Genomic DNA, 18,173 nt, shown 5'->3' with positions numbered 1-18,173 from the left:
TTATATGCAGGAAAGGCAACATACAGCCTATATCCTGCAACAGTGAAAAATATAAATGTAATAAAAACTCGCATCCAGGGTAAGACCAGCAAGTGCTGAACCCACTGCATGGAAGACATGTGCAAAGCCAGGTAGTTTAATCTATGAAAAAAAAAAAAAAATATATGTTTTTTATATATATATATATATATATATATGAAAATATGAAGAGACAAAAACATTGTCCAACTTTCAATATCTTATATGGGGCAGGCAACAAAAGGGTGACCATCAGCATATAAAGGACAAAGTATTGTAAGGCAGTCCAAGCCATCATACCATGCCTGTAAAAGCATCTACCTGCCAGAGCGACATCTACAAAGGCTGGATCCAAGGGTTCACGTCCTGAGCCCTTGATGCCATGCCTGCACTAAGTAGGGCTGATGATTAGTGTGGGAGGCGACAGGACTTGGTCACATGGTATGTTGCTGTCAAATAGAAAGAGAGAGGGGAACCTATAGGCGGTCCCCGCGGCGGCGGCGCGGGAACAGCCAGCCCGCCGTCGCTATAGTAACCTGAACGGAGTCACACAGTCAGTGACAGGCAGCGTCACATGATCGCAAGCCTGAAGCGGTGGGTGGTCCCTCAGGACGGCGACGCAAGGACGACCCACCCTCCGTCGTCACGACAACCGGTGTTCTGCCTAATAGAGTCCGGCCATCCATATGTGTCCGTTCCGTACTGCGCATGCGCAGTACGGAGCAGACGAAGCTTCGGAAAATCTCCGAAGCTGAACGGCGCCTGCGCCGTGAGTGGAGGAGGTAGCCCCACTATCCAAGCGGACATAGGGTTTAGAATTTTAGAGGGCCCCTCGCGGGCGAGCTTCGCTCGCCACGCTTCGGGCTCGGCCTCGCTGCGCTCGGCTCTTTTTTATTATAACTCTATGTCCACTTGGATAGTGGGGATAGAACCTGGACTCACGGCGCAGGCGTCGTTCGTCCTCGGCAATTTTCGGAATCTGTGCTCCTGTGTACTGCGCATGCGCAGTACGCAGGGGACAGCATCTGATGGAGGACCCTATTTCACAAGACACCGGCATAAACAAGCCTGGTGTCAGAGGCGGTGGGTCACCGCCACAACCATCAGAGGTGAGGCGGCTGGGTCGTCCCATGCAGCCATCCATCGGCGCACCAACCCTGGCCATGTGACCAAGAGAGACAGGCCACATGACCAGATGTAAATAGAGGCCGCCAAATTGTGCATGAACATGCCACAACGACGGTCTTCTGTGCGCCGAGTGGAAAAACCGCTGCGGGCAGCGCAGGCACGGGTGACCCCACCACGAAGCACCAAGCAGCCAGAGGGAGAGAAGACAAGGGAAGGAAAAAAAATATATATAAAAAAAAAAATAAAGGAAAGAAAAAAAGAGAAAATTGAAACAAATAAAAATACATTGATAATAGGAAAAAAAAGAGAAGAAAGAAAAAAAAATTTTTTTTTTAAAGATAAATAAATAAATAAATGGAGACATATATACATAAGCAGAAACGAAAGCCAGAAACCAAAAATGCAGGCTTTAATGATCAGAAGGCTCCCATTCGCAACCACCCGATGAAAAGCCCTCCAAAAATGGCCTATACGATATAGTGCCATTCAGGCCAGGAGGAGAGGTGGCATTTAATCTAAAGATCCAGCGCTGTTCATGCTGGAGTAAGGTCCGATTATAATCACCCCCCCCCCCCGTGCTCCAAAGTGGCCATGGTCCAGGATGACAAAGGAGACCCTAGGACATACTTCGGCGTGAACAGCGGTGACATGCCTACCCAGGGGAAGAGTGGGGGTACAAGATTGCAGTGATATCAGATGTCGGTATGCTCTCGCTCTCTTCCAGAACTCTTTGTTTACAAATGTTTTTTATTAGAAAGCATAATGACAAGTACAGTAAAAAGATCAATAAGTACAAATGTTTACATAGAGAACAGCATACACAGACACATCAGTAAATCCATGAACGCACAAAAAAGCTGAAATGTGATATGCTAAACTCAACCTGATGATATCAAAAAGACCCCTTGGGGAGCAGAGGTACATCATTGAGAGAATAAAAGAAAGAAACCAAAAGAGAAAGAAGAGTAGGAAAAGAAAAGAAAAGCCAAAAGATAACCACAAATGCTACCACAAGTGAGTGCCTTCAAACATGTTCACATACCCCACCATTAAGCACTGTGCCCAGCCGAACTATCAGGCCTAGGGGCTGTCCATTGAAGAGACGACCAAACGGCCCATTTACTATCAAAAATATGCATGGAGTCCTGCAAAGTGTGGTGTAAACGCTCCATGAGTTTGATCGACTCCATGTGTTGCAGAACTTGTTCCCAGGGGACAGCCGGGGACCTCCAGTGTAATGCTACAGTCCAATGCACAGCATTGACGAGTGTATGAGCTAATTTCTGTGCCGGGGGAGTTAGTCCCGGGATGTCGGCAAATAATAGGCCAATCCGGCATGTGATATCAATATTAGATCCCGTAACCTGGAGCAATTTATCAGTCACCCGCTGCCAAATGGGTTGAAGTACTCCACAGCTCCAAAATGTATGGGAGAAGGAACCCGCCTCCGGACATCCACAAAAGCAACTCCCCGGGACCAGCGGGCTAAACTTGTGTAACCTAGAGGGGGTGTAATACCATCGTGTGTGTAGTTTTAAAGCAGTTTCCCTAACCGCCAATGATTTCGTGCATTTACGCATATTCGAAATCACATCCTCCCACTCCTCAGGGGTCATTTCAAATCCAACCTCCCTCTCCCAACCCAGCATAGCAAGTGACTTGGCCTGGAGCTGCACATCTCCAAGAGACCGGTACAACCAGGAGATGTTGCCCCGATCTCTGGACGAGGACTTACAGATTTTTTCAAAAGCATTAGGAGGGGCAAGTCTCTTCTGCAAGTAATGAGAGGTGTAGAAGTGCCGAACCTGTAAATATTTATAAAAATCTTCTGCAAAGGCTTTGGGATAATTCGCATAATAAAGTTTTGGGAGGGAGATGGCCAACTTGATACCTAAATATGGTAATGAGTCGTTGCATAATGTAAACCCAAAGCTCGCCTGTATGCCCGCCAGAGTGTCATTGGGGATATTGATTGGGAGGGCCGCACATTTTGCAAGGTTGACCCCCAGACCTGACATGCCATGGAAAGAGTTCAACAAAGGGATCAGGTTTGGCAAAGAGACCACAGGGTCAGATAAAAATAAAAGTACATCGTCAGCATACATACTCAAAGTAAAAACCTGATCCCCCTTAGTATATCCCTTAATATCTGGGTGCAAACAAATCGCCCTGGCAAGCGGCTCCACTGCCAGGGCGAATAGCAGGGGAGAAAGAGGGCATCCCTGCCTGGTCCCCCTACCCAGCGGAAAATATTCCGAGGAACACCCAGGGAGCTTAATACGGGTGCGGGGGCAATGGTACAGGGCCCTAAAGCCGTGGACAAAAGCCCCCCCGAACCCAAATCTGGACAGGACGGATTCTAGGTATGGCCAAGTAACGCTATCAAACGCCTTGTGAATATCTAAGCTTAACAGTAATACTTTCTTAGAGAATAGATTGGCGTCCTGAATAATATTGGTGGTTAAACGAATATTGTCTGTAATTTGACGAGAGGGGATAAATCCTGTCTGGTCAGGGGATATCAAAGTGGGGATAATGTTAGAAAGTCTGTTTGCCAAAAGGCTGCCGAATAATTTCAAATCATTATTAATAACAGAAATTGGTCTATAATTTTGGGGGAGGGAGTGATCTTTGTTCGGCTTGGGGATCAAGGACATGTTCGCGAAAAGCATATCCTCGGGGAAAGTGTGGCCTTTTAAAACATAATTGAACAATTTCACTAAATAGGGGAGTAGTTGGGGAGAAATTTTTTTATAATAAGTAGCAGTGAATCCGTCCGGTCCTGGGGCCTTAGAGGGTTTCAGGGAAGAAATTATTGTCTGTAGCTCTGCTGCACTGCAAGGGGCATTCAAAGACAAAGTCTGCTCGACCGTTAGCGAGGGAAGGGGAAGGCTATCTAGCCAGTCCTTCACAGACGGACCAGACAAGGGGGTCGGAGCCGCCAACAAGTCCTTGTAAAATTTGGAAAACAGTCCCAAGACTTCGGTAGGATGGGTGACCAATTCTCCCCTGCCATTTCTAAGCTTGTACGTGTGAGGTGGTCTCATAGTGGCATTCAACTTCCTGGCAAACATCGCAGAAGCCGAGTTACTGTGCAATAAAAATTTGGCTCTTGACCACCTTAACGCCTTCTCCGTCTGCTCAGAGAGAAGTGTGTCGAGTTCCGCTCGTTTAGTCAAAATCAGTGCGAATATGTCTGGGGAGTGCGAGAGGCCATGCGTGTGATAAAGTTTAGCCAATTCTTCAGTGAGTCTAGAGATGTCATGTAGTCTCTGTTTTTTCTGCTTGGCTGCCAAAGAGATCAGGCGACCTCTAAGAACCACCTTATGGGCGGCCCACAAGGTAGAAGGGGAGATGTCATCAGTGGCGTTTAAAGAAAAATATTCATCAATATGTTCGGCTATCTCTGTTACCAGGGCCGGGTCAGAGAGCATGGAGTCGTTAAGGCGCCAAGAAGCTTGGGAAGGGGCAATACCAATGTATGCCACCGAGAACGACACCACCTGGTGATCCGACCAGGGGCATGGGATAATGCAAGCCTTAGACGAATTAGCTAACAGTACTGGAGTACTGAATATATAGTCTAGTCTGGAATAGCTGTCATGCGGATGGGAATAGAACGTATAGTCTCTGGCTCCCACATTATGGGCACGCCATGTGTCGAGTAATTGATGGGAACCGAGCAGACGGACAAGGGATCTCGGAAAGGCATTAGCAGTACTCACCACTCGGCTTCTGTCCAGCTTAGAATGTGCCACCAAGTTGAAGTCTCCACCTAGCACCAAATGGGGAGAAAGGTACCTGTCCAAAATCTGGAAAAAAGAGATAAAAAAAGAAGCCTGCGAGGTGTTAGGAGCATAAACATTTGCCAACGTGATCTCCTTACCATTCAGCAAACCCTGTAGGATGATAAACCTACTCGAGGGATCCCTATAGAAGTGTTTTACCTCAAACTGAACCGAATTTCTAATGAAAATAGCCACCCCCCTAGATTTTGAACTAAATGTGGTGAAATAATGTTGCCTATATTGTCGGTCAAAGAAACGTGGGTGATTAGCTTCAGAGAAGTGCGTTTCTTGCAGGAATAATATATCCCCCCCAATATGTCTATATTGCCTAAATGCTTTCTTGCGTTTATGGGGAGCATTAAATCCCTCCACATTGTGGGAAACTATGTTGAGACCTATGACTGTAGAAGTATAAACGCTAGAATGAGATAGAAGCCATTACATAAGTGCGACTTAGGTCCCAGGGTAGCATGGCCCACCAGGGGAGAACCCGCAATCAGAGTTCCCGCTACTGGGTCAAAGACATATCCCCCAATGCATGCACTCGATAATAAACCAGCCAGGGGCACTCTGTGATACATTCCAGGGTGGCAGGGCACCCGAAACCAATCATAGCATATATTTTCTTGTGGTATGAGACAAAATAAACTGAAAAGAATACTGAAAAAAAAGAAAAACACAACAGTAGTAAGAAACCATGGCTGCGGGGGTGTACCAGAAACAAAAAACAACTCGGTGGTACCCCCTACAGAAAAACAAGCAGTCATTAGTCAAACGGACTTTAAAGTCCAATGCTCTGTATATGAAGCACCGTTAAACTAGGAAGCAGTGCAGACACAGCACCCAGGGCCCGAGTACCGGGACCCAAGTCCTGAGAAAGTCAGAGACTGGGGCTACCAGTCACTAATAATGTAGAGCAGGGGGACACTTAAGCGGGAGCAGTGAGAACAGTTCAGGCGTAGATGACACCGATCACATGAAAACCAAATGAAAAAGTGATTAAGATATATAAAATAAAGAAAAAAAAATAGTTATAAAATAGTGGGAAACTCTGTAATAATCCTGGAAGGACCACATAGAATTACAGAAGAGAGAGCTCAATCCTCAAAAAGAAGATCTTCTAAGATGATCACATTTGTAGATCGCGGAGCTCTTGACGCTGTCGCCTGCGATCCCTCTGGGGTGATGGAGTAGCCCAGATAGGCGAAGGGCGAGGGGTGGACGGAAGCCTCTGCGGTTGTTCCGGAGCCAAAAGACCAAGCTTAATAAGCAATTCCTTTCCTCCCTGCAAGGTGGTGACTGTGTGGGTCGTTCCGTTGTGAGGGACTTGCAATTTGAATGGAAAACCCCAGCGGTACCTGATTCTCGCCGTTTGTAGGACTGAAGTAACCTCCTTGAGGTTCCTCCGTTTCTCCAAAGTTGCTGGGGACAGGTCAGGAAAGATCTGGACTCTCACGCCATCTAGTTGGATGTTAGGGGTATTGCGGGATGCACGTAGAATTTCCTCCTTAGTGAGAAAGTCCTTAAGGCACAAAACAATGTCTCTGGGCGGCTTGTCATCAGGGGGTTTAGGCCGCAGAGCCCTGTGAATCCGGTCACAGGCGAATGCATTTTCAGGGGAGTTCGGTAGAAGGGACATAAACAGCCTCTTCATAGCTGGTAGCAGATCTGTGGTCTGTTCCGGGACCCCTCTCACCCTGAGGTTATTGCGCCTATTTCTGTTGTCCAAATCTTCGCGATTAGACTGTAACTGAGCCACCGTGTCAGAGATGGAGTCATAATCCCTGCGTAAATCCGAATATGCCAGGTGCAGTTCATCATGTTTAACTTCTAATAAGTCTGTCTTCCCTCCCAGCGCTGCCAGTTCCTGTGTCAATGTATTGGTAGACTTATGAAGTTCAACTTGGAACTTATTGGCCAGCTTTTCATACATGGCTGAGAGGCTAGCATCTAGCTCTGCCTTAGTGAGGTGCACCGCGTACTCACTTGGTGGCGTTGAAGACGCCGGAGGGAGGTTTGGGCCTGGCGTAGCTGCTGAAGCTTGCGGAGGCTGGGCGCCATTTTGTGACATCCCACTCTGTTCCCTTGTCCGGAGAAGGTAAGTAGTTAGGGACTTCTGTGTTGCTTTCCCACGGCGTGCTTTGTGTGTCGGCATGCACCGCTGAGTCCCCAAGGGGTATAGGCTGCAGAGGATCGAAATTACGGGCTGAATTCCCCTCGGGGAGTGATCGTCTTCTCACCGGCTCACGGAGCTCTCACTCCATGCGTCCTCTCCTCACCGCGCCGCGCATGCGCCCCCTCTCTTCCAGAACTCTTGAATTGTTTTCCACACATAAAAACACTTGCAACTGCATAGAAGAAGATACATGACACCAGACGTTTTACAGTTTGCAAAGTTTTGGGGTCTATATTGCTCACCATTAGGGAGCGTCAAATTGGTGGTGGTATTCATAAAGATGCAATAGCTACATCCACCGCATGTAAAGGTCTCGAAATGTTTACATGGGTCCCTTTGGTTACCCTCCTTGAATTCGCTAGATACTAGTTGGTCCTGTAGGGATCTGGCCTTCCTAAAAGTAAATGAAGGAGTATTGGAAACAAAAGGGCTAATGGTGGGATCCATAGTTAGAACATGCCAAAACCGACGTACTATGGTTTGAATGTTATTAGACTGATTGGAATAACTTGTAATAATAGAGATCGGATTTGACTTCCTATTTTTAGAGGAGGGGTTATAGAGCAGATCCTTTCTTGTTCTACCACATGCCCTCTTAAAGGCCTTTTTAAGGCATGTTTTGGAGTATCCTCGGTCGAGAAGTCTCACTCTCAGCAAATCTGCCGCTTTTTTAAAGTCAAGATCATCAGAACAATTTCTTCTTGTTCTAAGATATTGGCCATAAGGGATAGAGTTAATAAGTGCCTGTGGATGAAAACTGGTGGCGTGTAAAATAGAGTTTCCTGCCGTGGGTTTCCTATAAAGACTAGTACTCAGGTATCCACTTTCATCTTTATGGATGGTCACATCTAGGAAGGTAATATTTGACTTATCAAAAGTCATTGTAAAGCTAAGGTTGAACTTGTTGTGGTTAAGCCCAGTCAAAAATGACGGTAACAGTTCAACAGGACCATTCCAGACCAGCAAAATGTCATCAATATAGCGTGCCCACATGGATACATTTACCATAAGTGAGCTGAAGTTTTCATCATTATTGATAGCTTTTTCCCACTCCCCCAGGTACAGATTGGTGTACGACGGGGCACACGAGGTCCCCATAGCCACGCCCTGTACCTGGAGGAAGTGGGAACCATTAAAGACAAAGTGATTGTGATGGAGAATAAAGTCAAGGGCACCCAAAATAAAGTCCTTAATAGATGGATCTAGTCCAACATCTCTAGATAAAATGTTTCTGATGCAAGCCATCCCTAACTCGTGGGGGATGGAGCTGTACAGAGCTTCAACATCCACTGCCACAAGTGTCGCAGTGGGTGGAATACAGATACCATCAATGCTTTGTAAAAGTTTCATTGTATCTTGGATGTAGCTAGGTAACTCTGCTACATACCGGCAGAGATGTTCATCAACCCATTCGCTTAATTTGGAGGTAATTGAACCATTTCCTGAAATAATCGGGCGACCAGAGGGGTTATGCATACTCTTATGTAATTTTGGTAAACAGTAAAAAGTAGGAATCCGGGGATTTTTTGTTCCCACTCGTTTTTGCTGATTGTGTTAGTGGACCTTGCGTGGTCCACAAGACTATAAAACTCCTGGTAGAATCTTACAACGTGCTCCCCTGAGATCTTTTTGTACCAGTCTTTGTTGTTCAAGATCCTATTACACATTTCGACGTAAAAAGTATTATCCATGATAACATGATTACTATGTTGCCACGTTTATTAGATGGTTTAATAGCGATGGAATGTTTTAATTGAGAGAGATTTCAAAGCTTGTCTCTCAGGTTTAGATAAATTATCACCATCCACATTTGAAATGTTAATCTGGCAAATCTCCTAACAAGTAAGTTTGACGAATGCCAAAACATTGGTGTTAGTAGTTAAAGGCGGGAAATTGTCAGATTTCTTTTTCAATGAAGTTTGGGGAATTGAAGGTAAGTCAGACTGGTCAAAACAACCTAGAAGATGTTCTAAGTCGATGCGATCAATTAGATCAGAGGAGTCGTTTTCCTCTAATAATTCAATGCAAATTTTGATTTGGACAGAAACTCAGTCCTCGAGCTAAAACTTGAATTTCAATGGGATCAAGGCTATAAGAAGACAGGTTCACCACATTGAGATCAGAGATATCATTTAAAGAGGGGATGTGGGTGATGGATCTATCCCCATTGGCTGACATTCATTGTGAGTCATTTACGGTACTGGAGCGGGTAAGCCTATCAGAAGTATTGACAGGACCTGGTTTTCCACTTGTAGTGAAACTTTTAGTAGTTGATTGAGATTTGAATATGGGTGCAACTATTTCATCTTTTGATGAAGCAGCATTTGAGCCACCCATTGGGTTCCCGAGTGGGGATTGATTAGAGCTCAAAGAGGTCGAGATCCCCACTGGTTCCACTGATGGTTTCTTCAAGTTGTACCTATTCCCACTAGGATTTCTTTTGGTTTTATTAGATTTTCTAGGTCCTCTGGATCCCTTAGAGGAGGTTGATGAAACTGATGATGCATCAGAGAGACCGGTGGCAGTATAGGACTTCCCAGATCTAGCATTGAACCTTGTTCGGGCCTGCAAGTTTCTCCAGCTATAGGCCTTTTGTTCATGAAAGGCTCTCTGATCTCTTAGAAATGTAGTCTCCTTTTTAATCAGGATTCCCTTATTGTATTGCTCCAAATGTAAATTCAATTCTTTGTCATATTGAATATAAGAGGCATGTGTTTTAAAAGCTAACAACTGGCTATATAAAGGTTCTATTTCCTTATCAAGACTGTTAATGATTTACGGTACTCGTCGATGAGTAAACTCATCATCTTGTTGGAACAGGCCAGGAGGTTGTCCTCCCATTCTTTTTTAAAGACTGGTCCTATAATTTCCATAGTCGGAAAGATTTGAACCCGCATGTCCAAGGGGGTTGATCTTGCATTTCATATAATTTTCAAAAGATTGTATGTGCCAATAATGGGCCGACTTTCTTTCCAGTAGTTTTCTTAAACTTGAAAAAAAAGGTTGCTAATTCTGTGTCTCTCTGTTCATTTTGACAAAAAAAATTTGTAATGATCAGACATGGCCAGGTCCCAATTAGGGCCTGCATATTTGGTCATGATGGAAAAAAAATATATATATTTTTTTATAAGAAGGGGGGGGGGGGGGAATTAGGTTTCCCTTTACTATCCTTAGATAATATGAAATATTGATAATAATATAAAGTAAGTACTGTGAATCAGCACCTAACGAGGAATGGATATCTACTATCCTAATATATATAAGAAATTGAAAAAGGTGCTAATAAAACACAGATACAAAATGGTCAAAACCTAACCCCATCCTAAATAATGAAATCATTTGAAAACCAGGTTGTCTCCTCTAGAAAAAGGACTTTAAAGTGGGCCCTATTCATTATGTTCAGCATACACAACCTGGATACTGTACTGGTTAGTGGTGTTTTTTTTCTTTCTTTCCCTTTTCTTATCTATGGATAATAGTTTTTACTGATTGTTATATGACTGAGATGTCGATATATTAATTTCAATTTGATTTTTGTTTCAATCTCAGATTTCCAATTTCTGATTACTGTTTTATGTGAATTATACATACCCCTGATGAAGAGAATTTATCTATTTAAGATCTCGAAACGCGTTGGGATTTTTCCTTCGTCCACTGTAATGTACTGTAAAGCAGTTGGATTGTAGGAGAACTACAGTAAGACAGGAATGAGCTATGTCTAATTTAATAAAGTTTTTGTGTGATCTTTTTTATCTTATGTAAATATATGAAATCTGTATAGTAGTATTTATGTCAACACTGTATGTGCTGTTATCATATTATTATAATTAAAATTATATGTTTTATTATACTCTGTATATTTTCTTGCCCCCCTGCCCACTTTAAAGTCCGTTTTCTAGAGGAGACAACCTGGTTTTCAAATTAACTCTCTATCTCTAGAGGAAAAAATTGGATTTTTTTTCTACAGCTTACCTGTAAAATCTTTTTCTTGGAGTACATCACAGAACACATAGCCGGTTATTATATTAATAACTACTTGAGTTATATGCCACCTATAGGTAAATGGACACTGGTAGATAATTCAAACAGAAAGCCCTCTCCTTTATAACCCCTCCTACATAGGAAGCACATCAGTTTTGTATTAAGCAATAAATTCCCAAAAGAGGGGAGGGACCTCTGTGTCCTGTGATGTACTCCAAGAAAATAATTTTACAGGTAAGCAGTAGAAAAAATCCTATTTTCTTTACTGTATATCACAGAACATAGAGCCGGTTATTATATTAATAACTACTTGGGACTTCCAAAAGCAATATCCTCGAGGGGAGTGAGACACCATCATAAAAACTGCCACCAGAGAAGGACCTACTCTGCTATTTGTAATGCGCAGAGGCCAAAGACAGTATCTTCTTCACCTGGTAAAAAAATCCTCTAGATGTATAAACCAAACACTCAGTTGTGGTCTTTCACACCTGGGCCACTGACATCCAATAACAGATGGCCCAAGATACTCCCCCACACCTGGCAGAGTGTCTCTCCCAAGAATTTTTTTTTTATTTTTTTTGTAATTTAAACCATTAATTGGCATTATTGATAAACTTGCAGATCCACTGCTAAATATTTGACCTGGATGCCGCCTGCCCTTCCTGGGCCTTCTGGCAGTACAAACCATGATTCCTGACCTGTGCCGACAACTAAAGAAGATCCTGAGCACCTGAACAACCTCTAGAGTATGTAACAATCTTTCTCCTGCAGACTGTGGATTAGGAAAAACATAAAAGGGAAGACACTGTCCTGATTCAAGTGAAAACTAGAAACCACTTTAGGAAATAAACGTGGATGAGGACGCAACATCCCCTTATAATGCGAGACCAAGAATGACTCCCTGCATGAAAGAGCCGCCAACTCTGACACTTCACTCAGTGTAGTGATAGCAACCAAAGAAGCTACCTTCCAAGAATAAAGGACAAACACAAGCCCCCGATTTGTTCAAAACTTAACCTCTGCAAGGACAATCAAGATCAAATTCAAGTCCCAAGGACACAAGAATGGCCTGACAAGTGGGACTGTCCAAGTTACATGCTGTATGAGGTATGTACAAGGAGTGAGAAACAATGGCCTCTGGAAAAGAATGGATAGGGATGAACTCTGACCCTTAAAAAGGTACTTAAGGCCTTATCTCCTTTAACCTACCAATTGGAGAAAGAAAAGGAAAATCTCCCACTCACATATTTCTGTGGGTGCTACTTCCTGGCTTCAAACCAGGCAAAAAAATGTTTTCAAATCCTGTAATTTAAGTTCTCCAAAGCTGGCTTTCAGGGGCTAAACAGTGCTGAGATACAGGACTCAAGACCATTAGGTCCCGCTGGACTGGGAATCTCCAAGGAGCAGCCCCTGCAAGACTCAATATGTCAGTGCACCAAGCCATCCTGGGCTAATTCAGCCAACACTAATATCAGTGCTACCCCCTCAAGGATTCTTTGCAAAATATGTTGCAGAAGCCAAAACAGGGGAAAAACATCAAATAAGGGAGAACTGATACTTAAGGTGTTACCAGTACATTTACCCCTATTGGCAGTGGGACTCTCATCCCGGACACACCTGTCCCAATCTGTTGTAGAACTTGGAATCTAGTAAATTCCCATGCAGAGATCCACCTGCCACAATTCTATCCCTGGAATATGCATTGGCGATAGAGACAGCACTTGTACTGTCCCATAAAAGAATTTTGGTTTGCCTCCCTGAGTTGCATGACCTTTGGTGCCACCCTGGTGGTTGATATATATGCCTCCAGAGGCATTTCTGGATTGAACCTACAACTGGTTTGCCCTATAATCCAGAGCAAGGCGTACTGGCCAAAAATTCCAAGATATTGATGGACAGTATTCTCTGCTGTGGAGACCAAGCCCCCTGAACTTTAGCCAGCTTCAAATCAACTTTGGGAGACTGGCCTCAGTGGTTATTATTCTCTAAATTCCTGAAAAGAAAGAATATCAACCACCAATTTTTGTTCTGCAACACCCTGGAAACTGAGCCTTCTGGCAATTCAATGCCTAGATCTTCAAGTTCCAGACAGAGAGAATGATCCTCTACCACGACCTTGAGTAGGACAGTATGTAGGGAACATGTTTTGACCTAAACACAGCTTCTTCCTGTAGAAATATATCAAAGGAATCCCTCAAATTGACTGCTTCCTGAGCAAAGATTGTTGCGGAAATGAGTATTGAGGTGTCATCAGCAATCCCAGCACTGGGGCTAGATGCTTTGTGAACCCTCCAGATCTGTGGCCAAACCAAAGGGAAGATTCACAAAAAAAGTTTTCCACTGGAAATACAGAAATCCTTGATGAGGCTGGAAACAAACCGCCACATGAAGATGTACGTTTACATTATGGACCCTGAACTCTACCTACTGCAGAGAGGTCATCACTGAACAGATCTAGCCTATCTGAAAAACAGAAGGATGTTCAGCAGCTTGAGATCTTAAGATAGACCTCATGTCCCTATTTTGTTTTGGACCTGCTACTATTTAATTGTCTCACAATAATAAGCCCATAACTTCTGCTCCAAGAGCAAAAGCAAGGCAAAAGACTGATGACTCTGTGGCAGACCCAGACAGTCCCAAGAGGTGCACTTAACCTACCAGGTTCCTGCCACCTAAAGATGGAACAAACCCCCTCAAAAACTGCCCTAAGATCTTCTGGCCTGAGATAATCCCAAAACACAGCTGCCTCAGTGTCAGGGCTGGGATCAGCCCTTCCTGTTCTGAGCTGGCCTTTCAGCTGTCGGCTAGTTGCCAGCTCCTATCTCTACATCTCTCTCTATATTGCACTACAGCGCTTTGCCTGGCAGAATAGCCTCACTGCCCCATTGATTTCAATGGGCAGGAGTGGTGCCCATCCTGCTAGCAGAATCTCCAAAGATGCTACTAGCAGGACTTTTTTTACTGTCCTGCTAGCGCATTGCTCCAGTGCGAAAGCCCTCTGGGCTTTCACATTGGAGACACAGCAGAGGCGGTTTCAGGGCGCTTTACAGGCGCCATTTTTAGAGCTGTAGCACCTGCAAAGTGCCCCAGTGCGAAAGAGGTCTAAGCCCTTGTACACACGGTCGGACATTCTGACAACAAAATCCATCTGTTTTTTTCCGACGGATTTTGTCTGAAACTTGTGTTGCATACACACGGTCGGACAAAGTTGTCAGAAAATCCAATCGTACGTAACGTGATGACGTTATTTCATTACAATGGGACTATGTTCAGGCTAGTAGCCAATAGCTTTGGTCTAGGAATTTGATCTGAGTATGCGTGGCACTTTGTCTAATTGTAATTCTCTACACACAATCGGACAAAGTCCGATTGGATCATGTTGTCGGAAAGTTTTATAGCCCAGTTCCAAAACATGATCCTTCGGATATTCCGATGGAACCAGTCCGATGGAGCCCACACACAGTCAGATTATCCGACAACACGGTCCGATTGGACATTTTCCGTTGGAATGTCCGACCATGTGTACAAGGGCTAAGTCTTTCAGTGTCAGCAACATTATTTTTTCAGCTTATATGAATACTATTTTCAGATTAACTTTTACTAGTTCAAAACATGTTTAATATATGGGACAATTAGAATTAGATATTTTAATATCTATTACTGTTCAAAGCACAAATTACGTCACCAAAAACATCTAATCACCATTAAATCTCAGTAATATAAAACCATTGCAAAATATAAGTTACAATTAATTTGCTTATAATCAGTTTGCTGAAAAATGTTTTACTTTTTTTTTTTTAACTTTCAAAAAGAGTGACTCTATCTGGCCTGGTCAGAACTTAATGGAGAATAAAAAGTTTAAGTCTTGAACTGAATGCAAACATATGTTCTAAGAAGTAGAAAGATACTTTTTAATGTGCAAACTTTAATTGCAATGGGAATATCTAATCTTCACAGCAAATTGAAAACTATAATTTAAATCATTAAAATCCTTTAGGAAATTAGTGTTTTATTATATATTGTTTGCTACCAATTTCTGGTCTTCTTTTATTTGGCTTCAGTTCACAGAGCAACCTGGAAACTTCAGTATGGTGCAGACTGGAAACATCATTCTGTAATTGTTTTGCAGCATGAAATAACTAGCAATTAAATCTAAAACAATTTTCTTTGCTTTACTATATTTTTATATGTTACCATAGTTTGCTTCAATTGTCTAAATCACTTACACAAAATATGTTTGTTAGGTGACAGTAGAGATTGTTCACAAAATATAAGCCTTATACTTTAGAAATGTACATATGCTTAAATTGTGCTACATATTAAAATGCACTTTATTGTTATATACAAAATATCGTACATGCTTTGAATTTTGCCATGAACTAGCAAATTAAACATATTGTTTATTTGTTTTTTTTTGATCCAATACTGTATGTTTTAATATATCGCACAGAAAAAAATATTATGTTATATTAAATTTTTTACATTTCATAATTTTGCTTTGATAAGGTTTCTTTACTATCAAAGGATGTCCATGCCTGCTGTGTTACAGAATTCAAATCAAACATTTGCAGGACACTTTATTCTTCTGGGACTCTCTAACATTTTTGATCTTCAGATTCTCTTTTTCTTGCTGCTCATGATGTTATACATGGTGACATTATCAGGAAATATTCTGTTGATTCTCATGGTGAGACGTAATCCTCGCCTTCAGACCCCTATGTACTTTTTCCTGACCAACCTTGCCATCATTGACATTTGCTTTTCCTCAACTGTGGTGCCCAAAATGTTGGTAAACACTCTATCTCAGAACAGAAGCATTTCATTTTTTGGATGTGCAACCCAGCTGTATTTCCATTTAGCTCTAGGGGGTACAGAATGTTTAATACTGGCTGCTATGGCTTTTGACAGGTACAATGCCATCTGTAAACCATTACAATACCACATGATCATGAACTACAAACTGTGCCTTTGCCTGGCTGTTGGATCTTGGAATTTGAGCTTCCTTATTTCTGCAGTTCTTACAATGGTCACTTTTAGTTTGCCTTACTGTAAAGCCAACCAAATCAATCACTTTTTCTGTGAGATGCCTCCCCTGCTTCATCTTTCCTGTGCCGATATTTGGTTCAGTGTGGTTGTAGAGTGCACTTCAGTTGTGATAGTTGCTGCAGGCTCATTTATACTCATTCTTGTATCTTATCTCTTCATCGCCTTGACTATCTTAAATATAAGATCCACCAAACAACGGCAAAAAGCTTTTTATACTTGTGCCTCTCACCTTGCCGTGGTCTTTCTGTTCTATGGAACGGCACTATTCATGCACTTACGCCCTCCTTCCAGTTACTTTCCAGAGCAGGATAAAATTGTGTCTGTTTTCTATACAGTGGTGACACCAGCGATGAATCCTATCATCTACAGTATACGAAATAAGGAAATCAAAGATACCATAAAAAAAAATATGGCTGTTGTAAATTGTCACTAATCTTTTTTTCCTGGCAGCTAACAAGTAAATGCTATGGGTTTGGTTTATTTATGAATTTTCACCACATGCACTAAGCTCAACGCCAAAGTACCTTGCAGCGTGCAACATCCGTTTCAAATTGAAGTTGCCTTTAGCATCTTGACCCCTAAAACTCACAAAAAAAAACGACAACTATGTGTTGTTGGACAGGAATATATAGGAAATTGAGCTTTTACACATTATATTTTTTGCACACTTGCTTTTGTAAAGCAGGACAAGGATCGACGCTTCATACTTCCAGACTTTGTAGTACCTCATACCATCTGTTGCTCCACTACATTGTTGTATATCCTGAACTAAATACCTCTAAGGCTCCATTCACATCAATGCATTTTCCTTTTGAGCGTGTCTGCAGGTGGCTTTTGCTGTGTTTTTTACAGTGATTTTACTGAGATTTGCGTTTTTATGCTTTTTTTGAGGGGGGTTTGTTTTTAGGCAGATTTTAAAACACAAATCATGGAAAAAAACTATTGAACCAAATAGGCAAAAAAAAAAGCACTGTTTTGCATTTAGAAATGTCCCTGACCCTTTCCAAAAATGAAGAAGAGGAGGTTTGAGGCTGCTCTGTGCAAATCCACTGCACAGAGCAGGTAAGTATAACATGTTTGTTAATTAAAAAAATAAAAACTTTACAATGACTTTAACAGAAAACTTTTCTGACACGTATGCCTTCCTTACCCCCTGACTATCCTGTTAAACTTCCAGTGCCATGTAAAGGGAATATATAGTAGTTTTGTACATATTTTATTTCTTTATAATTATGGTCAAGATTTAAAAATGTTATTTAAAGAAAAAGATTTATTTTTTTCATATAAACTTGAAATATTGCATATGAACATTTTGTATTCTGCTTTTCAGCCCACAGGGTGCACTCAAGGCTCTTTTACATTTGTCTAGGTCATTCCTATCTGTTTTGTCAGTGCAGTGACTCCCCTGCACCTCCTTCCTTCCCACGTGCTTCATTTTTATTAAAGAAAGAGTAACTTGCAGGTAACAATTTTAGCTTGGTCTGTAGAAAGGTCGTAATGGGCTTTGATTCCTATAAACATTTAATAGACTGTATATAATACAAAAAGCTATTTGTTTGCAGAAAATGCGTGCTTGATAAACTATTGTGCTAATATTGTGTAACCTAAGAATTTGCAACCATTTTATTCTCCAGGGTCTCTGCTTTCAGAAAATATATACATTTACAGGGTTTATATATAAAAATATGCTAAAGAATAGGGCAGATCAGAGACAGGCTTATACAACATAGATTTAGGGACCGCCATTTAAAATGTGGTAGTAGGGCCAGATCTAGCCTGTCTGTACAGGCACATTCAAATATGTCAGGGGGCTAGAGGAAGGGAGGACAACAGGCCAGATGATAGGGTCAGGAGTTTGTAGGGTAGTGCCCTGGGGACAGCAGGGCGGAGGACAGAGATCACCAGGGCAGTGTACAGGGATGAGCAGGGCAGAAGAGAGAGATCAACAGGGCAGTGAACAAGGACAGGGGTCAGTAGGGCAGAGCACAGGGGTCAACAGTGTACAGAGGTCAACAGGGCAGTATACTGGAGCCAGT

The 18,173-nt window shown here is 42.5% G+C and overlaps 1 protein-coding gene across 1 annotated transcript; it reads left to right on the top strand.

Annotated features, from left to right (window-relative positions):
* The first annotated feature begins 15,128 nt into the window (after positions 1–15,128).
* LOC143942267 (olfactory receptor 5V1-like) lies at positions 15,129–17,888 on the top strand. The gene has a single exon (XM_077463510.1). The coding sequence runs from the start codon at positions 15,617–15,619 to the stop codon at positions 16,568–16,570; it is 954 nt and encodes a 317-aa protein (XP_077319636.1). The 5' UTR covers positions 15,129–15,616; the 3' UTR covers positions 16,571–17,888.
* The last annotated feature ends 285 nt before the right edge of the window (positions 17,889–18,173 follow it).

The sequence above is a fragment of the Lithobates pipiens genome, unplaced genomic scaffold, assembly GCF_037356315.1.
Source record: "Lithobates pipiens isolate NorthernLeopardFrog02 unplaced genomic scaffold, aLitPip1_a1.2 Scaffold_30, whole genome shotgun sequence".
Lineage (NCBI taxonomy): Eukaryota > Metazoa > Chordata > Amphibia > Anura > Ranidae > Lithobates > Lithobates pipiens.
This window is presented reverse-complemented; position numbering and strand designations above follow the sequence as displayed.